At 43.1% G+C, this 21,345-nt stretch overlaps 2 protein-coding genes across 8 annotated transcripts in view; one reads left to right on the forward strand and one right to left on the reverse strand.

Moving 5' to 3' along the window:
- Positions 1 to 109: 109 nt before the first annotated feature.
- Positions 110 to 16,410, reverse strand: sidt2 (SID1 transmembrane family, member 2). 5 transcript variants are annotated; one of them, XM_087850800.1, is made up of 27 exons: positions 16,030 to 16,410; positions 15,589 to 15,859; positions 15,375 to 15,496; positions 12,886 to 13,050; positions 12,722 to 12,767; positions 9,580 to 9,681; positions 9,245 to 9,328; positions 8,988 to 9,153; positions 8,728 to 8,821; positions 7,872 to 7,930; positions 7,627 to 7,653; positions 6,834 to 6,872; positions 6,670 to 6,747; positions 5,984 to 6,099; positions 3,713 to 3,786; positions 3,450 to 3,516; positions 3,278 to 3,351; positions 3,071 to 3,173; positions 2,826 to 2,943; positions 2,374 to 2,510; positions 2,164 to 2,272; positions 1,830 to 1,906; positions 1,599 to 1,645; positions 1,405 to 1,510; positions 1,194 to 1,304; positions 993 to 1,106; positions 110 to 895 (listed from the first exon to the last, which is right to left on the reverse strand). In XM_087850800.1, exons 2-27 carry the CDS (start codon positions 15,832 to 15,834, stop codon positions 833 to 835), a joined length of 2,544 nt encoding a protein of 847 aa, XP_087706926.1. In that variant the 5' UTR covers positions 15,835 to 15,859; positions 16,030 to 16,410; the 3' UTR covers positions 110 to 832. The 5 variants fall into 5 exon arrangements, with proteins under 5 accessions (XP_087706926.1, XP_087706925.1, XP_087706929.1 ...); XM_087850799.1 differs by having other exon boundaries at positions 3,071 to 3,194; XM_087850803.1 differs by lacking the exon at positions 16,030 to 16,410 and adding an exon at positions 6,461 to 6,568 and having other exon boundaries at positions 3,071 to 3,194; positions 6,625 to 6,747; positions 15,589 to 15,853.
- Positions 16,411 to 18,716: 2,306 nt separating this feature from the next.
- Positions 18,717 to 21,345, forward strand: part of sik3 (SIK family kinase 3) — a 36,581-nt gene continuing 33,952 nt past the window's right edge. The window contains exon 1 of one of the 3 annotated variants that reach the window (XM_006801104.3): positions 18,717 to 19,223. In XM_006801104.3, the coding sequence (XP_006801167.2) occupies positions 18,717 to 19,223 (507 nt within the window). The remainder of the gene's footprint in view (positions 19,224 to 21,345) is intronic. The other 2 variants (XM_035912234.2, XM_006801105.3) reach the window with 2 other exon arrangements.

Raw genomic sequence — 21,345 nt, forward strand, 5'->3', positions numbered from 1 at the left:
CTTCTGAATGGTTGCTCCTCTCAAACAGAAGATCCAAACAGCAGGTGGGTGGAGCTGTTGTGCCCAAGATGATCTTATCAAAGCCAGGTATTGGAAAAATAGACCACACTTCAGAAAAGACCTTTATTGAGTATCCTTTCACTGCAATGCCTGACAATAAAATCCATTTTCTGTAGAGTGCAAAAATACCTTTAAGAGTCACACTTAAGGGCAGTTACAAGTAAATACAATCATGTCTTCATGGATATTCCCTCAAGGAGGAGGACGGATAGCTTGCAGATCTGACCAATCAGAACACAGTATTGTGACTACTATGATTAGAACATTGAAGGCCACTGAGACTGGACAGGATTCATCTTCCCACAATTATTTTTGAAAACACGCACGCACGCACACACCTGTACAAACACACACAGCATATAAACAGGCTACAAACAGTAAGTAAAATACATTGCTGACTTCCAGGCCAAATGTAATGCAGACAATATAAAATAAATTAAAATGGACGAGTTTTGTGTCAAGCGAAAATGCACACCGTTAATTGTCAGCAGTAAACGGTGCTCACAACAGTTACATCGATGATGGCAGCGAGAGGACGAAACACTTCAGCATCGCTCGACGACGTTCCAGCTTTTATTGGCACATTAGTGTCCACGCAGGTAGAGGGAGGGGCCTGTTGCTCCTCCCCGACTCTCCACGAGGCAGAGAGGTGCTCATCGACAGCCCAGAAACAGGCTACTGGCTGTGCTTTTTGAAAAAGATGGAGGGGATGCAAACAGACAGGGCGATAAGGCAGAGAGAAAGAGCAGAGCTCTTCGCAGATCTGGCAAATCTAGAAGACGTAGATTTTGTCTCTCTGGACGGTGTCGAGGTCGTCGTCCATGGTCAGGAGGACCTGAGGGGGAGCAGAGGTAATATTGGATATTAAGGTTTTAACGCCTCATTCTAAACCAATTGCATATCCTGCATGTTTAAACAAACATTCATAATACCAGGAAGGATCCAAACATGGCGATGGAGGACAGGAAATGCCAAATGTCGTGGTCGTCAAAGAACGATAGCAGGATGCAGTCCCTGTTGTGCTCACGAGACTCAGCCGGAGTTTTCTGTGCCACAGGAGAGAAACAAGTAATCCAAGTGTCTTTTCACATGAGCCCAAATCTCATAGGTGTGCGTGTTTGTGTGTAGCTAACCTGCCAGGTGCTGAGACCCTGGAAGAAGAAATACAGCGCAAAGCCCCACACGACCGCCGTGAAGAGAATACACACCAGCGCCAGACACTTGATTCGCTCACCGCTCCGCAGCTGAGCACAAACAGAAAACTGTAAGCTCCAAAGGTCCCAAACATGTCTGCTACTTTCTCCTGGTGCTTCTCACATGCGCAGAGTTACTAAACACACAAACCTTCATGATGATGTAAAAGGCAAAGTAGAGCAACAGGTTACAGATGGCGATGGCCAACAGGTACGAGGCAAAGTCGTTGGGTTTCTGTATGAGGCCGTAGGCAGCCCTGCAGAAAGATAGCGAGATCCACATCACCTGCCTCCTCCGCACTCTGCTGATTTAAATGAGCTGGAAACACAGTTTGTTTTACTCACAGAGACCAGTTGACTAGGTTCCCCATCACAAGCAGAACCATGCGGTCCTGAAAGACATACACCGGCGGAAAAATGATTAAAAAGCAGGTCATCAGGACTCACGATGCCTTTTATTGCTCTCTGTAACCACCGGTCGTTAAGATAAGATAATAATTGAGTTGCCAGGTAAAAGCAGAAGGACCTGCTACCTTATGCAATAAACTGATACTGGATTTTCTGGCCGTTACTCACAATGTACATCGGCCCGCTGCACTGCCTGATGCAGTCTGTGTAGATGACGTAAACTATCCTACGCATGATCCCAGCGTCTGACACGTGAACACACAGAGAGGAAGGAGAGAGAACAACAAGGATTATAAGCTGCTTTATTTTATTAGAATATCCCGATAAGTGGATTTAAATGTTAGTTACTCTGATTTGCTAGCTTATGTGAGACACACGCTCACACGACAGCCATAATATAATCCTGGACTACTTTAGTTGCAGTCAGTTATTAGTCTAAAGTGACTCATTTTAAGCCAATAAAGCCCACTGGACTGAGTTTGCTTTCTTTCTGTGATCTTACTGAGCCTCCATCGACCCATATAGTAGAGCTGTGTGCTGAGCAGCAGCGTGGCCAGAATGTGGATCACAGAGAAAACAATCCAGAAGGCTGTGTTGTCTCTCCCAAATACCTGAGAGGGAAAAAAAGCACAGCACAATGATTATTAAGAAATCCGTGTTTTTAGAACATAAAGCATAACTCAGGTTTTGTATTGCGTGTGTGCGTGCTTACCACTCCCAGCACAGAAAAGAAGATGACAGCGGCGAGGCAGGCGTAAGCGGTGTAAGCGCTCGCGTTGATGTCTGGGTGTCTCTTCTGATAGAGCTTCAGCATACACAGTCCAGCAATCATGTACATGAAGGAAGTGTCTGCAGGGAGGAGAACAACTCAAATGTACCGCATCCAACTTGAACTTTTTTCAGCCCAGGACTCAAAGTAAACCAGACAGAGAGACAAAAATAATGCATTCACAAATTTTACAGCCAGCAGAAACTGAAGAAACTGGCTGAAGCAGTAAAAATGTAACTGCACAAAGAACTGATGCAGACTAAAGCCAGGAAACTTCATCTTCCTTTGAAGTGACAGCTGCTTAAAGCCAAAACTCTCTTCAGACTACTGATCCTGACAAAGGTAAAAACAACTGTAACCATGTCGAGTCTGAGTAAGGACACAATCGTTCTTACCAAACTGGAAGTTGGTGTAGTTGGGACAGACGTGGTAGCAGGCACTGAGCAAACCCTCCATCATCAGAGCAGTTCCCATGGCATAGAAGAGGCCAAAGTGCTTCGGGATACCGCACTCCTGAAGGAGGAAGAGACAACCTGATAACTAAACTACCGCTGTCAATCATCATCATCATCATCTAAATCTTTAAAAACACATCTTCATGACATATGACTACACGTTTGTCAGTGTGCGTGTGCCTCACCAGCGCGTTGACGTCATGCCGCTCCAGAGCGCGATTGTGGGCGAGGTCTCTCTTGAGGACGATGAGGAGAAAGAGGAGCCCCAGCATCACGTAACCAAGGTTACTGAGGATGTTGTTGAAAGCGCTGTGTGGAATTAGTTCATCGTTACTTTACGCGGGTTAGCTGATGACGTTGGACATGTTAACACACTGTGCTCGACTGCAAACCTTAGAGCTCCGAGCGGGTGGGCGCACAGGAAGTTGTAGTAGCAGATGTCCTGGTTTCCTGTAACATTGACAACCTGTGGAGAACAGAGATGCACACGTCGTATTAGTGAGCTGACGGCTTATCGGAATCTTTTTTAAAAAGTGTCGCCATGCTTTATAAAATCATTGTTACCGTTTGATAGGTGATGACCAGCTGGACGACTGGCAGGGCGTAAAACACGGCAATGGTAGCAATGTTCCTGAAGAGGGTACAATTATTACTTTCAGCCACTCACAACCATCAGATCTGCAGCACTTCATTAATAATCAGTAAATTTTTTTTTAATGTTTCATATAATGTCAAAACTATGGCTTGGTTAATTCACTGTGAATTGATTTGGCTTCGATATAAAAGAATATCATGTTTCTTATCATGGGTGCAACAAGAGAACTCACCAGAAGTAGATTTGGTACTTCTTGCTGAGGATCCTCTTGTCTTTGCGTGCCAAGTCAGCCACGTACAGAAATTTCTGTAAGAGGAAGAAGAGGACTTTAATAAAGTAATCAAAGTAATAAAGTCTGGATGAAGAAAGCATTAACCTCGCCTAATTAATGTGCTACTACTTTGTCTTTTATTAAACACCACCATTTCTTTTTTTTAATTTTCTCAGTTTATAAATGTTCAAACTCTTTACTGCTGACAAGTTTTTTAAATTTGTGACTCTGGTTTAGAGGTTTAATATAACGAAGGAACACATTATTAAATTGTCTCTGTTCACTTGTTTCATTTGAGCTCAGTATGAGAATATCTGCTGCCCTGCTCTTCGTTTTACACTGTGTGTGCGCGTGTGTGTGAGCTCAGAGCTGGCATTTATGGAAGGGAATGTTGCTTGATGGTTTTGCTAAACCAGAAAGATCATGAGAAAATTTTGTCATTGGTCAGTGAGAAAAATACTTATGAGCCCCTGAAACGAGACCCAGGAAGTGCTTACAGGAAGACGGTGATAGATTGTCTGAAGCAGTTAGAACAAGACAAGGCTACTGACCGGACCTCATACCACAGGCTGTACCCAGGAGAAGCTACACCAAGTCTGTATGGTTTACTGAAGACACATAAACAGGAGGTAGCTCTAAGACCAATTGTCTGTATGATCAACTTGGTCACCTATAACATCTCAAAGTTTCTGGCTTCGACCCTCAACCCGTTGGTAGGCAGCTCTGAACACCACATCCAGAACAGCTTGGATTTTGTTGAGAAGGTGAGAGATGTCATTATGGAGGCAGATGAAACAATGGTCTTGTACAATGTTACATCTGTCTTTACTGAAGCAGTGGAGGTCGTTTGTAAGAGATTACAGGATGGTTCACTACCAAGTCACTGGTTCAAGTACGTGGGTGACATCTGGGTGAAAATCAAATCTCAGTATTCAAGGTTTGACTCTAACCATCCACTGGAGTATAAACTCTGTGTCATCAGGACGCTACAACACAGCGCAAACACCATCCCCACAGACACAGCGGCCAGGGAAGCAAAAGAACATCACATCAAGAAGGCCCTGAGTAAATGTGGTTATCCCAACTGGACATTTGTCAAAGCTGGGAAGGCGCCTAAAGAAAGCTCCAGCCGATCCAGGAGAGAAGGACAACTGCTGCTTAAGCGAAAACCCTTAAGGATCCGTACGTGTCAAGAGTATTGGAACAGTTGAGACGCATTTACTATAAACACCACATCTCTGTAGCTTTCAAACCCCAAAACACACTGCGCCAAAAGTTGGTCCACACCAAGGAGCGGGTCCCTCGGGACAAACGGAGTAATGTAGCATACGCTGTTAAGTGCCAGGAGGATTGCCGTGATTTATACATCGGGGAAACCAAACAACCTCTGGCGAAGCAGATGGCACAACACAGACTCTGCAGTCTATTTACACCTACAGGCCAGTGGACACTCCTACAATGATGAGGACACATCTTGGACAGGGAGGAAGGCTGGTTTTGAGCGCCGAGTCAAAGAGGCCATTTACGTGAAAAAGGAAAGACCATCTCTGAATCTTTCACCATCTTACAATGCTGTAATTGCAGCCATTCCCCAACTCTCTATGAATGGTACTCATGGCAACTGATCAACAACCACTGATCATAAACCATTGATCAGTGGCTGTTGATTTGTGAATGACAAATTGCATATTAATGATCAAGAAACTGACCTCACAGCCCATTGTTCATTCAGTGGCTGGTTTCAGTCATTGTGCATAGGTACTGTTTATAAGGTTGGGGAAACCGAAGAAGTCACATGGATGAGTGACAATACATTTCTCCCACTGAAAACGCCAGATGATCCAGATGATCCAGATGATCCAGATGATCCAGATGAACAGAACCAAGTTTTTAGGATGCTGCTCGAGTTTTAAAGACCCGGCTGGGGTTTAAACTCTCAGAGATATAGCAAAACTTGGCAAATATTTGGCACAAATGGAAATGGGAATGTTTGTTATCAAAGAAAAACAAGTTATGCCTCCAGTTTCCAGTTTGGCTCACCATCTCCACAGATGAATCCAGCAATCTGTTAGTGACCAAACAGATCAGATGGACGTTTTTGTTCTAGCACCCCGAGGTACTAGAGGTGAGGACTACTTTGCACATTCACAGATCTTTTCATTCTAAATAAGCCAGATGTGCAGAGAGCCACATCTGTGCCATTCTGAGGCAGGAAAAATGATTTCCACGTACCTTTGTGCGAACAATGTTCTTGTCGGAGTGTATGTCATCCAGTGTGTCATAGTCATCCTCCTCAATGGAGCTCAAAGACTCCTGCCTGCTTCGTGCGACACTTTCCAACGATCGCTCTGATTGGAGGAGGGAAGAGCAAAAGAGAGTCATTCTGTCTAGTGGAGGCACAACGTGAGCAGGCAGACCGACGACTGGATTTAAGAGAATTGCAGGCTGATGCAAAAAGGTGATCCGACACATCGCACCTTTCAAAAATGATCTTCAATTTTCAAAATGATTAAATAGATGACCAGAATGATTTTTTTTTTCGGTCAGATGATCTTTGCGCTGATGAGATCACCGTCGCTGTTCATTTGAGTGCCATCAGTGGAGAGAAGTGGCCACTTTCCCGGCCTCTTAACTCCACTGATATTTGATTGAGATGGTGGCTGATTGGTTTGGGGTGCTGATTCGGCTAGTTATATGGTAGCGTGTCACCGATGCGGATGGCTAGGTAGTGAAGGTGATTGAGGATTGGTCGACGTTTGAAAGGCTCCTGTCCTAATGAACAAAGACACACAGAAAACCAGTGAGGGCGTGGAGCTGCTAAGAATCCATGTGCAAGCCGCTCTGCATAGCGACATTAGAGTGGGCCAAAAAACAAGAAAGAGGGAAAAAAAGACGTGTGAGTCTCCGTTTGCTCATACCCATGTATCCATAGTTGTTGTCAGTTGAAGTGGCGCTGTCGGTAATGGCCTCTGAACTCATTGTGCTGCCGTTGTCAGCTGAGGAGGAGATGACTCTTCGTTCATTGCCAATCAAACAATGACATCACAAAGACTAAATGGTTTTTGTTTTTTTAAATACTCACCAAATGAGCCATATTCATTTGGTGAGGCTGGAGTTTTTCCTGTGAAGACACAAACTTTCAAAAATCCAAGAAAGGATACATGCTCCCAAATGCTCACATGCACAAACAAGCAGCACTACGATCAACGTTTAGTTAGTATCCTAACACTGCACAATGATCACTGTGTTAGTCAGGAAAACAGGGAGGTGAGGCGGACGTAAACACGTGAAGGAATCCAGTGAAAAAAATGGAATTCCTTAAATTCTTTTCTGGCTGGGGGCAAAAAAAAGTTCTTAATCTCCAAAAGTGTGAAAGCTGAGAAATGAGATGCAGTGAAGAGGATTATTTCAAAACTAGTGGTTTAAAATCAAACAGTGGCAGCAAATACTGCAGTGGATAGATACAGATACACACTGGGAGGCAGCCAGCAGCCGAAAAAAGCACATCAGCAGCGCTTGCATTCATCTTAGCGCCTTCATGCTTTTAATGGGAGTGCTGCTGAAAATATGCTCACGTGTTTCTTTAGCTCAAAGCCATAAAGCTGTGAGGACTACAAAAGGATAACACTGTTACAAACACAGACAAAAGAAGCTAACAAAGACCCATGTGAGTGCATATCTGTATCTCTGTAAAGCCAGAAAAGCCTCAGAACAGAGCCACGTTTATGTCCATGAAGCCCTGCAGCCGAAAACGTCTCTTTCTCTTCTTTGTAGGGTAAAGTATGGAAGCTACTGCATGCAGAGCATCTGCAGACAAGCAACACAGACTGAGAGAGGGCAGCGAGTGCACAAGGGGAGTAACTGTGTCTGTATACCGTCGCTGTTCTTCCCGAGCAGAGAGGCTGAATGGCAGGAGAGAAAGATACACGTTCAGTACATGCTTAAACATTCAGCTCTGAGATAAAAGAGTGGCAAACAGCTGTGGGACTGCATGATCAGTCCAGTTTAGGATCACATTTACTCTGGTATGTAATTAACAGAACAGAACAAGCTTGCTGGTTTGTGGTCAGTGCACACTGCTCCTAATGGGCCGGTCCATCAGAGCTAGTTGCTGGGTTACCTGTCTCAGCAGGCGACATGTCGGCAGGATTCAGAAACATATTTCTCCTCTTGTTCAGTCTGCAGAAACAGAGAGGGGGAAAATGCAAATGAACACAATTTGTATTCAGTGCAGTGTCATTCCTGCAGTGCAGATCTATTCTGACAATATGACGTCCGACCTCGTGGGTTGAAACGTGGGCTGGAGAGGGACTTATTGATGTACAGGAGGTTGGAAATTAGTTGTTGTTTTTCCAACCAAAGTGCAAAACTTTCTGTCATTTTCAGGCAGCTACAAGTTGCCGTCTGCCTGCGTCTTTTTGTTGCGGTGCAGACTTGCAAAGACGGTTGTTTTGTTGCCACCCTGGCTTTTCTATTCTGTCTGTTTCGGGTGAAGACTTTGGTTAAAAGTTGCATCTTCCTCACAGGGTTTTACAGATGTGTACAACATGCTCTTTTCAATTAATCAGCTATTCCTTCTGCCCACCTGCAGCTTTTTAAAAAACTCCTGCATAAGCTGTTGAGTTTTGAGGTCCGTTTGGAAGGACACACCCTAAAGCACGTACTTCCTTCTACTCCGAAAACAAGCCAGAAAAAAAGGGAGACACAATAAAAACAGAAAAAAAGATGCAGGCCGGATATTTCCTACAGGTGTGAAATCAGTTTGTTAAGATTATATGCATATGCTTTACTTTTTCTGGGTTTTGAGTATAACATAATCAAGCTTCATGCAATAGTGGAAGACAAAGATGCAGAGATGGCTTTTCTAAGTGAAGAACATTCCAACACGACCTCCGCAACTGGAAACTCTTTTGTACAAGTAGCAGATAAACAAAGCAAATGATGACTTTGCTGCAGAGGCCATTTCAAAACCTTACCGTGCACGCTCTAGACAGACACAGAGCAAGGTCAGGAGGTAGAATGAGAAGAAGATCCCCAAACAGAACAGCATTCCCATCACGTACGCCTCCACTGCGCGGGAGGACATATTAACTGTAAGCTAATTTGCATAGTAAGACACAACATTCTGTATCTGCTGCCAAAAAAAACAAATCTAAACAACACAAGCAGAGAAATCTCTGCTTCTTTTAGCACATGCTAACCCTCAGCGTTTCACATATGTAGCCATGTGACTTACAGTTGATTGCGGGTGAGACCATCACATCGAGGGCCTTGCTGCGATTGCCGGCGTCAATCAGCTGATCGGGTCTCAGAGGGTAGAAGCGCAGCGGGCCGCCACATGCCTCGTCCTCAGTTTTTACCACCAACACCACGTAGAAACTGTTGCTGGGGAAATCTTTCCTCTAGATAAAGGCAGAAACACCTACATTCAAATCTACACAAGGATTTATCGCAACCGGTTCCAGTAAGCTCTGAATTTCTGCGGGACACTACCTGCACGGTGATGGCACCTTTTTTTGTCATAGTCTGGTACATCCCAATGAAGGCCACGTTGTTGTCAAGGTCGTAAATGGGGCACTGAATGGAGACAGTGAGAGAGGGAGAGGGAGAAAAAAACTGAATTAGATGTGAAAAAAGAAAGATTCAGATGGATCATTTCAGAAGTAAATAAGAAAACATTTTTGAACAGCAAGAAATCAGCTGTGGTATCCACTGTGATGCCCTCACGTGGTCTCAGAGTGCTATTGCACGCTGACCACTGAGGCTGAGGGAGGGGCCTCTTGAGGGCTGCTGCAGCAAAGCTGAATGTGTGCTCTGGATAACTGTACCTGGATGTCCTGGATGGACATGACAGAACAGGGGAAAGTCATGTCCGAGTTGACCTTGACGATCACAGTATCCACCCCGTCTTGGAAGACATACTTGAAATACTGAGAAAAAAGGAGAGGGAAAGAAGAGGACAACAGTCAGTGAGGCAGTTTTCAGAAAGATCGACTTGAGGATGGCGTTTTAATTGCTGACAGCACAATAAACCATTAAACCAATAAGTCACCCCACGGGCCATTTGCACAATTTGATAAGTGATATGTTACTGAGAGCCTCTCACTCCAGGTTCTCAAAAGGTTTTATCCTGTTTAGTTGGAGCCCTCGACTGCAGAGCACCTCACGCATACAAATGAGCTGACCTGATAGCTTACAAGCACAGACTGGGAGAACAAAGCAAAGCTGATGCAGAAAGCAGACTGTCTTAAAAGAGGTCAGAGACTGACAACGTCTTCATCAAGTGTCAAAAGAAAGTCATGGAATCATTTGCCACAAGCTGATCTCCGTTTTCAAATAACATACAGTCGTGTGAAAAGTAAGGTTTTCACAGGATTGGCAGTTTTGAGCCTAACTCAGTGCACCCATACTGCTGCTATGGGAATGAAGAGTAAGGAGGAGCCAGGTGCTGATAATCAAACACACTTGATTGATCGGTCATCAGCAAGTGTGAGCACCCTCTGCAAAAGCAGAAGTTTTGGCAATTTGCTGCTCCGGAGCATTCATAGGTAAATCAACAATATGTCACCATCTTCTCAGGAGTGGAAATGCCAGCAAATTCACCCCAAGGTCAGACCGTGCAAAGCTTAAAGAAACTGCAAAAAAAAAAAAACAACAGCGACATCTCAGACGCTACAAGCCGCAGTTAAATGTTAAAGTTCATAACAGCACAATTAGAAAAAACTCAAACTGGAACAATGTCCTTTGAACAGACGAGACTAAAGTGTAGATGCTTATCCATAACGCACAGCACCACGTTTGGCGCTAACCAAGCTTATCAGAACAAACATCTCAGAACAACCCCCGAAGCACGGTGGTGGAGGGGCCATGGGTTGGGTTTGTTTTGCAACCACAGGACCTGGGCTCCATGCAGTCATTGAGTTGACCACAAACCCCTCAGTTTACAAAAGTATTCGTGATTCAAATGTCAGGATACCAGTGTGAGAGCTAAAGCTTGGTCCAAACTGGGTCACGCAATAGGACAACAACCCCAATCATAGCAGCAAATCTAGAACAGAATAAACAGCTAAAAAAAAGAAAAGAAACAAGGTGTTGCAATGTCCAGACTTCAACCTGACTGAAAATGTGAAGGAACCTGGAGAGAGCTCTGCATAAATCAGCAACAAAATCACTCCATGACAATACTGATAAAGTCATACAGAAAAGAATTACTTCAAGTTATTGCTGCCAAAGGCCAACTGTAAGCTACTGAATGACAGGTTTTACTTCATTCTTTTTCATAGGACTGTATAGATGAGTATAGATCCATACAGCCACAGACAAGGAAAAGAGGCCGAAACAAAGAGGCAAGCAACTACAACAAAATATGTTCATTTTTTGGTTATTTGGTTGGTTTTCAGAGCTAAATCTCAGTAAAGGAAAGTTTTAATATTAATAGAGTCTGGAACTTTTAGAGAAACTGTGAGGTTTATTTGCAGTGGTTATTTTCTTTCTTTGCAGCCAGCATCATGCAGGAAGCCTCAGCTGTATGCCAGAGGTAAACTACATGCTCAGCAACATAGTTTGTTTTTTAGAAACACATGCACATACAAAATGAAAGCATTATTTAGCTTTAACATAAGTGTGTATTTGGGTTAAATAAACAACCCATGCTCCCAGCAACTGTCACATAAAGGTTTGTGAAACAGGTTGTTCTGTTTGCTGCAGTATAGACTACTCCAGTCAGACTGCATTGTTATGCCTGACTAAATGGTATAATATCTGAACATCTTTGTTGTTGACCGTCTGAAGGCGTTACGTGGCTCAAACTGGAAATGAGAAGGTTATATTCTTAAAAGGTGTCCATTAACTACACATGGATGTGAGGTAAAACTGAGTTTAAAGCCCTGCAATCCACACAAATCTACACACCCCACACATTAGGGCTGTTCGATATAACGATGTATATCGGATGACGATATAAAAACGTCTATCGTTTCATTTTACGCTATCGTTTGTTTCGTGGTGTCGCAAAATAAACTGTTTACGGCAATATTTTTTCATCGTTTTGATGGTCACTGTAGTGGCTATATTCATTTCTTAAAGTTCTCTCTTTCTCTCATATGTAATATAACCACACTACTGACGGACAAGCGCCTGTTTTTATGCGTTGTGGTTAGCAACAACGACGGTAACACCATCGCGTGTCCGCTTGTTTATGTTCCACATAAACCTTTCACAATAAAGCTCAAGATCCTGTTGAGACTTTTCAAAATAACCTGAATCACATGAAAGAGCAGATTATTTACGGATGAGAAGCAAAAAAGAGCCGCCAGGTGCTAAAAAATAAACCTTAGACTCAAACGTTAGAACAGGCTTTCCCCGCAGCACGCCGTGTAATAAATACTCACAGAGAAAAACGGCGGCCGTTACAACTTATGTCTAAAAATGTATCGTTTCATGCATCATTTAAAACACTCGACTCCAGCTACATGACACGCAGCTGGAAACACTTCCCGCAAGACGAGCTGCCCGAGATTCACAGAATTAACAGAAAATGTTACATTTTTGTGATTTATATCGTTATCGGACGATAGATGTCTTAATATCGGGATATGAGATTTTGGTCATATCGCACAGCCCTACCTCACATCCAAAACAAAAACCTAACACGATCCAATGAAAGTGTCATCAAAGGCCAAAAAGAAAGCAAATTTTTTGTTTAAATAATTGGAAGTGCAGAAAACAGAGCTTACTCAAGAAAAAGATTTTTTTATGTAATATAAATACACAAAATCAGAAATTCCCTGCATTCATAACATCCTCTTTCACATGTATACTTTCAGCTGGCTTCCTGCACGTTTCTTGTTATGAGTCCCCCCCCCCCACCCACAAACTTCCCCCATCTGTGGTGCTCATTTCTTTGACTCAACACAGTTATGTAAAGAAGGAGCCTACTGTCACACAGAGCTATGGTACCAGGCAGGTTACCTGAGGTTGGGATGGTGATGCGGTGAAGCTGAATTTCTTGTTTGTTCTGTAATCAAGGTAAACAAAACGTGTCATTCAAATAACACAGGCTGATGTACAGTGCAATAAGATGGAAATTCAGGCAGGTACTGTGTTTGATTTATTACATAACAGATAACACTCACTGCAAAGTGAAACTTTCAACACGGCTCACTCTGAGCTGGTAGTTTGTACCCTGACTGGACAGGGTAGACACGTCAACAAAGAAGTACTGGGTCTCCGAGGCGGCCCGGGTTGGAGGTTGGCACAGTGTCCTGCCCACATCGTAGTAAGGGTACTTCCTCTGATAGCTGATGAAAAACAAACAAACAAAAAAAAAAAAAAAACACAGGGGACAACAAAGATCAAGTTTCCCTTAACCTCTCATACATTCATTCCTTCCTTCTTGTATATTCTCTAATATTATAAGAATGAAGCAAATCAGGTGGGTTTTTTGTTTGACAGTTACACAATCTGACAAGTTGAAACATGAACGTAATTTTTCCTTTAAAAGTGGTTGAATGCAAACCTCACAATGACATTAGCTCCCCCATCTCTGCACTGGTGGTTCACAAAGGAGGAAGTGAGAGTCCAAAGTTCATTAGTGAGCTGCTAAAAACGTGGCCTGACCATGAGACCAACAAAGCAATGACTGACAGCAGGGTGATTCTGGTGTTGCAAAACCTTCCAGTGCAAGAGAGGAACACATCACAAATGGACTGTTGGGAAAATAAACTGCAGAACTAGGAACCTTTTATCGCGTTGCACACAATGAAGTAAGGTTACAGGAGCCGTATGACTTGGAGACAATCCCAAGCACATCACAGGCAGTGGTTTTTGCCGTTTCCTCCTTACAAAACTTGTCAAATGACCGTCACACTTCTGAAAAGAATTACTGATTGCAGACTGAACTGCCCCGTCACCTTTCTCCACTACATCTGCTTTTACAGCTAAACCTTGTGACTTGTAGTTATATTCGTTTACTGTCCAAGTAGCCCGACACTCCTTAAAAAGAACCTTGGAACACATGTTCAAATAAAATCTGCCTACGTGGCGTTTAGGAAGAGGACATCCTTATTAGCAGTTGCTTACATTTAATCCATCGGTAATCACAAACAATAGTGTATGTTCACAAACCTGATAAAGCTACCAGCACCAAAACAACAGGTTTTTAGGGTGAATGTTGATGTTTGGGGACTAAAAAAAAAATTATTGAATGTCAATATACCGGCTGTTATTGTTTGTTTTTAATACTACTTTATGTTATCTTTGTTCTATTGAAAACAGAAAAACTTTCAGGAATATACCTCACACTATAATAATCAAAGTTGAGGAGACAGCCAGACCTCACACCGTTATCTTCACAGCTGTGATGCTACATGTGGAAAGTGCAGCCTGAGCCTGAGATGACACCGTTCTTAAATTACACCCAAGTACCTTTTTTCAGGACATCCTGAAATATGGTTATATCTGTGATAGGTCACTACATTAGTGAGGCCCAAAAAAAAAGCAATGCTGCGATGAGAAGCCGGGAAACATCTTGTATAATTATGTCATATTTAACTACACGCCCTAATGTAAGAAGTCCCAAATGATGTGCCGAGCCCTACTAATGCACCTCTAGGCAAGCCCAAATTTGAAATGTGATATTTACTTTGGCAGCCCCACATCCCTGCTGCAGTGTAAAAATGGCACAAAGAATTGTAACTGAATATATTCGAGCTCTAAGGCCTCTCATTTTCCAAACAGGGGCATTTTCTGAAAACCTCTGCCAAGACTGCTCACATAGCTGATGGATGGTTGGCAGTTTGGAGCTTGACATAACAAAAGCCCTGACTGTCTGCAAAGAGGATAAGACATGCTGTGTACTTAAAGAAAGGAAAGTGAAAAAAAACAACTGGTAGTTGCATCTATCATGAAAGCTCCTGGGGTTACGGCTTCAACTGGACTAGGGCTGTCAACATGAACCTGCTGGGAAATGTTTGCCAATGAAAACCTGGTGCCACAAGCTAAATACACTCATTTGATCTCATCTGGGGGAAAACACTAATTTAAGATGATTTGGTAGAAGGTTTTGGATAAGGTGAAGTAACTAATGTAGACATTATTAAGAAAAAAGAAAAGGAAACGTTTGCTGGGTCCAGAAAAAACACAGAAAAGCTGGCATGTCATACCACACATATTCTGTTTTGTATCTCATCTTTCCTCTATGTCACTTGCACATAGTTGAATAGGACTTAAAAATTGCCATGGGCACAGTAAGTTTAAATACTGCTGGCTTTACTGTAGACTAGACAATTGACTCCACACCTCACTAAGCATAATGCATACTGGTGTTTCAATTTCAATTTCAACTCTGTAACACATAGATCTTTTAAAATTCTTTGACAGACTTAACTTAGAGGATTTAAAATAACAGTGAGTGGCCATCTCTGTTTACATACAAAGAAGGGAAGCTTAATATGCAATTAGACAAAAACGTGAAGTTAAAGGAGTTAAGGGATGGACCAAATTACAGACCACATCAGTTTTTATTTTAAATTACTTGATTTTTGTAAGAAAAAACATTAACATTTATACATCACATACATGTGATGTATATATGTTATGTATGTAAACGGTGGGGGGTACTCACAGGCCTCTGAGAATGAGGGGGACTTGAAAAGACAGCACGGCTTGCTTCTGTCGCACCACAAACAAGGTTGGGCTCTCCGACTTGTTGGATAACACGTCCACGGACACACGCACTCCCTCAGTCTGAAAGTCAATAGAGGGAAAAGGAGAAAGGACTGATAATAATCTTTAAGTGGTGAAAAAACGAACCGACAAGTCTGAGGAGGCGAACTCACCTTATTCCGAGAGATGGTGTGATTAAACGCGTAAATGGTCTGGTTTTCACTCGTAACCGTGTCATTATAGTTGGCATCAAACTCCGCATCTTTCTGGATGATGTTTTTGATCTCCCCCACCTCAATGCCGCAAGCTAACCGAATCGCACATAACCAGAGCAGGGCAGCCAATCCTGGTCGGATCCAACGGGGAGCAGGTCCACAGCTGTTTTTATGTCGTGATTTCCAGGAGCTTCTTAACACCATTTTGCCTGACACCGTCTTCCTATAACTGGGAAACGATATCTTAAGTTACTCTAGGGTGGAGAGACAACGCTATGAAAAAACTCCACCCCATTCAGCAACAATAACAAGGAAAGCAGTCAGGCTAGCTCAACTATGCCCCTTCAGACAATAACAGCAGGTGCTAAATGAAAGCTAGTGACACAGTGAAGTGTTTACATTTGCTATAAACTTGCGCTTCGTCCTGTCGGCATCCGTAACGAAGTAGACGCTGTCGGTCATGCGCCCACTGCCAAGTTTCAACACAACAAAAGCAGCGACACTCAATTCTTCTATATGAAACCCTGAAATCTGACAGCCCGCTGACTCGCCGTGTTAGCATTAGCACTGCTGGTTAGGCAGCTTCATGTTTTCATGTCGGACTTCGGTTCTGTCGTCAAAAACAAAACCCGCACAAAAGCCTTCCTGTAAAACTGCGAACGGCTGTCACTATCGGGTTTCGTAGGACCGCTGCCTTGTGCAAGAAATTTTGGTCCAGCGGGGGGAAGAGATTCAGTGTGAAAATCTGTGCCGTTAGCGCCCACCCTCCCTCCACGCTTAGACAGTAAACAAACCGACGCACGACGTCATGACGACACTTCCTGGACCCTCAGCAGTCAAATATCTGGGGTGAAACCGATGTCTGCATGTTTGCTATTATGTGGGGTTGGCCTTATCTGTGAGTTTCCTATATAGTGACTTCAAACCAGGCATAACGACAACAGCGATAATAATAATACAAAACTGGTAAAGTATTAACCAGGTCAGTTTGAAAGAAACTGGAATACATCAGGAAAATACTAAATCACGAGGTATGAACTACACTCCCTTATTTTTTCATATAATATGTTTTTATTGCAGCTAATCTTGATGAAGAGGACATTTCAAGGTCTTTCAGTGGTTAGTGTCCCAAGGACTTGGATCTATTTTATGTATATACCAAGGCAAAAATGTGTTACTATGTATGCATATGTTGGATCATAGGATCCTCACACAAACCAATCTGTTGGATTCAAATTTTACTCCTTTCCTTGACTTCCATTGTCTTCTGCAGCCAGCAGTCTGTCTAAATAACAGAATGCACACCAAAAAAAACTGTTGTGTGTAGGCGAAGATGAATAGAACCAGCACATATAAAACTTTTAGTCACACATTATTTTGCTGATAAATTACATTATTGTTGATCAATCAATATATAAGGAATTAGAATCACCACGAACTGCAATATTAAACAGATATACACATCAACAAATGAATAATTATAATACATTATTATCCAAAACCAACAACAGTACTAATAAAAGTAAGAATACCGTCATGTTACATGATCATTCTGAAACATGTCATTACACATTAGGACATTTATGTTTGGAGCTATAAATATAGTTGAATATGCGGCCTGTGCACTGTTAGTAGCTTTTAGTTATAGTTTAAGTAAAACTACAAAATACTGTACCCCAGGCACTTATACAACTCATGGTCATTGGTGCACTGGAGGATAGGAGAAGAGGTGGGGTACATAGAAGTGGGGTAGACAGGTTGCCAGTCTATCACAGGGCTGACACAAAAAAGCAGTCATTCACACCTCATTTACGCCTACGGTCAATTTAAAATCAACACTTGGGGAGGAGGGGAGGAAGCTGGACATTGTGACTACACACAGAAATGCCCCAGCCAGTCAGCGGCTGTGAACTCAGGACAGTGCTAACAACTGCACCACCACGCCACCCACATATTCATTAATTCACTCCTCGAGAAACCAGCAAGTGCTCTTTTTGTTAGCCAGAGCACTGCCTGGCGCCTTTAACATGTGCCACTTCCTACATTAAAATACAAGTCAGCTGCAGATTACAAAACTTTCCTTTAGAAATGCATTACACACATATTGCCGTAATTGTTGTTGGAAGCAATTCTTTGTTCAATAAAAAGACCTTGATCAAAAAAAAAAAAGAAATGCACATGCCGAAACTTATTTACAATGAGTTATCTAATTCCAAACAACAAGTAAGCCTGCTTTCTCTCTGCGGTCTGGGAGCCACAGGGCACCTTCCTGTTTTGGACCAGCCTGGATGCAGGAACTCTTTTCCACCATGAAGGGGTGCTGTCTACAGTCTGGTGAGAGAGCCTATGGACCAGAGAATAAAATTAACTGCAACGAGCTTTGAAATCTTTCCTTTCGTTTTACTTAGATTATCCTTATGTTAAATTAGCTCTATGAGTGGATTCAGGTAATGCATCTTTCTATAAATGGTGTGAGTGACCCTGCTTATTTATCTTTTTATTCTTGCACATACATACATTTAGTTTTGCATAATTATTATTATGTCACTGTGCAGGTATCACTGCACGCTTGTGGTGGGGACACAGTGATTATGTTTTTGTATGAGTGCAGGCCAGTCACCACGGAAGTACAGCTAATCGCTGATTTAATGACTCTGTGTTCATTAAGAGATCGTATCAAAGCCTCCTCAGAAGGTCAAGGCCATTTATCAGCATTATAAAGACACCTACATCTCTGGGGGAAGTTAAAGGTTTGCATGTTTTTTTTGTTTTTTAAGTACACGTTTTTAGTAATTTATCGAAGACAAAAAAAAACCCAGCCAAAATAGCTAATACAGTGCCTCCGGCCGACCGCCATAATGGCTGTAATTTTTCTATTTGGGATCTCTTCATGGCATTCAGCTGTTAGAAACTGTAGTCATATTTTTGTGAAACATACTCATATCAGATATTTGTATTGCAGTGGAATAACAAAGCGACCGTTGTTCTCGTCCGCCATTGTAAGGGTAAAGCGGCGTACACCTTTAAACACTTTAAAAACCGTCTGCTCATACAGAACGCAGCACTTTGCAAGGAATCACTGAATCATGGGAACCGGAGTGATAATGCGCACTTCTTTGTCACCAGGGCAACCACAATACGTTTCTCTGGATGAAGTCATTTGTTACGCCGCTCGTTACTATGGTTACAACCTAGAGAGGGCGCTGCGGAAGAGCTTTCTACGTAAAATGACGCAGGGCGGGGGCGTGCCCGCGGTGCGCGCTGCGCACGGCTGCTTGTTGTTCCCGCAGAGAGGCGAGAAGATGGCGGCCGTGTCAAGCGGAGGTGCTGCTGGGTCCGCAGCGGCCGGGATTACGCACTCTGCCCGACCGACCCACGCAGGCATGGGCTCCCAGAACCGAGCCCAGCCATCCTCCGGGATCAGCCACTCCGGTCGTACCAGCACAGCCACTGGGTGCATCACAAATCCTGGCCACACTTCGGTCCCCAGGCCACCCCCAGCCCGAGTGGGCCACTACGAAATCGAGCGGACCATCGGGAAGGGAAATTTCGCGGTTGTTAAACTGGCCACACACATCATTACTAAAGCAAAGGTAAGACAATTGATGTCCGAGTATCAGAGGTGAACAATTATAAGTTGTCATTGATTTATTCTGAGCCTTTTCGGCCGCTTTAGTAGCATGACGGTGGGGCCTTCAGGCTCGGGAGACAGCAGCGGCCAGCCCGCTATGGTGACACCGCTGCTCGGTGTAGCGGAGGTCCGCTCGACACGGGACACCACCGTTAGCTACTGGATCCAGATATATTTACCACAACGTAAATAATAGCTCGCATCTATCAACTTGTAGTGCTTTTTCTGAAAGCTTAAAAGGCCCGAGGTTAATGTGTAGCAAAGCGCAGAGGACAGAGAGAAGGGTATCGACGAAGATAAAAAAGACGAGAGTCGATTTTCTAGTAGCTAGCTTAGCTTGATGGCTAATTACCTGGTTAGTACAACTTGGATACCTCTGAGAAAGATGCCAGTCCGTCAAGGATGAAAGAAAAGTTTGGGCCATTGTTTTTGTTAAGTTAACCGTGAACTTCCAAACTTGATAGGTTTGTGTTTGGCCCAAGATTTAATATCCCTCTTAGGAATTCCCCAATAAAGTACCATCGAAACTTTGTCACACTATATTATAGGAAAGCTAAAGACTGTGGGGTTTAAAATAAACTTAACTGTTTAAAGAATTGGGTGAACAAGCTACTTAGCATGTACCGTTTCGCGTAAAGATACGTTCGTACACCTTAACCAGTTTGTTGGAACATTTACAGCTGTACATATCAGATTTTGTAGTACTAGATATCAGGTTTAATAGCTAGATGACAGCGCGTTGAGTCCTCGTGGACAGGAAAATATTGACATTGGCCAAAAAAATGAAAGTGTTTTCAGAATTGTCACCATACAGTTTTAAGTGGAACATAAACGCGTTTGCATGGTGTGGGCGACAGTTTGAAATATACTGGACGATTGACATAGTTAATGGCAGATGCTACTGTCAGAAAATTAATGAAACACAAAATCATCCTTAATGAGTAGATGCCTTTCAGCCTTACACTGAAGTTGGCCACAACTCAGTGCTTTAAAAAAATCTTTTTGTTTGTGACACGTTTGGGGGCATTACAAAGAAAAGGCAGCACTCACAAATTCTGAGTATTGTTTTGAAGTTTTGCTGACCTATCGCGTGCGGTGCCTGAGTTTTTGCAAGGCTTTATTTGCCTTTGAGCAGTCTGTTGCCACTGGGTTATCAGCTGTGTTGGTAATGTAACCTTAAAAAGTGCCAAACAAATCAGAAGGCCTTTGCTGGCATATTTGACAACAGATGCGTTATTGAGGTCTCTTCTAATACTAACTGTGATTTGCAGCAGATTAGTATAGCAGCGTTAAAAATCCTTCCTTAGGTTATCGGGAGTATTGGGATCAGTAGTGATCGATGTGCAGGTGAACACTCAGGGCTTCGATTACTGAAAGCGGTGCCTGCAATATATGATGAAGAGCCTTTTATTGAGATGATATAAATAGAGGGATGGCAAAGCTGCCAAGTGTGTAGCTTTGCCTTGGTGTTCTTGTTGACATACACACAGATGAGTCGACACGGGTCATTTGGATGCTTTGCGTCACATAGAGACTGAACCCTCCATTTAGTTTCATGACAAAATACACATGGGTCGGTGAGCCGTGGAGATGTTTGTGTGTGTGTGTGTGTGTGTTTGACTATGATATGTAGAGGCCAGAATTTATGGGAGATGTTGTTAGTCTCCTCCAATAACAATACAATGTCTATTGTTTTCACTTGTATTGATGTGTGTCTGTCTGAGCCTGAGAGATGACAATCACTGAGAGAATGAAATAAGCCCTGTTTTCTGTCTGTTGATGGTTGGTCGCAGTAACCTCATAATTTCCACCAACAATCGCAGGGGTTTCAGCGTCCCCACTTGGCTCACGGATATCAGAAGAGTAGCAGCGTGCTTTAACGTGCCCGTAGTTATCATGAATATGGATACGGTAATCAGCCATCAGATGAAATGCACACGGGTAGCTTTGTTTCATGGCCCAGGTTCTATAACGATCTGAAGAGAAATGCTGACTAGTCATAAACAGCCTAACAACTCCCCCCGTTCTCAGATGGAGCTGCGTGATATCCTGCAGTGCAGTCACACAGAAGAGGACCTGGATAT

Source organism: Neolamprologus brichardi, chromosome 14 (assembly GCF_056152115.1).
Source record: "Neolamprologus brichardi isolate AB-2024 chromosome 14, ASM5615211v1, whole genome shotgun sequence".
In the NCBI taxonomy this organism is placed as follows: Eukaryota; Metazoa; Chordata; class Actinopteri; order Cichliformes; family Cichlidae; genus Neolamprologus; species Neolamprologus brichardi.

Excerpts from the sequence above, each read along its gene's own strand:
- sidt2 (XM_087850803.1), bottom strand. The coding sequence starts at position 15,834 with ATGGTGTTAAGAAGCTCCTGGAAATCACGACATAAAAACAGCTGTGGA. Across the intron at positions 7,931-8,727 it reads GTCTGTCTAGAGCGTGCACG|ACTGAACAAGAGGAGAAATA; the intron begins GTAAGGTTTTGA and ends CTGTTTCTGCAG. Across the intron at positions 3,352-3,449 it reads TGGTCATCACCTATCAAACG|GTTGTCAATGTTACAGGAAA; the intron begins GTAACAATGATT and ends TGTTCTCCACAG.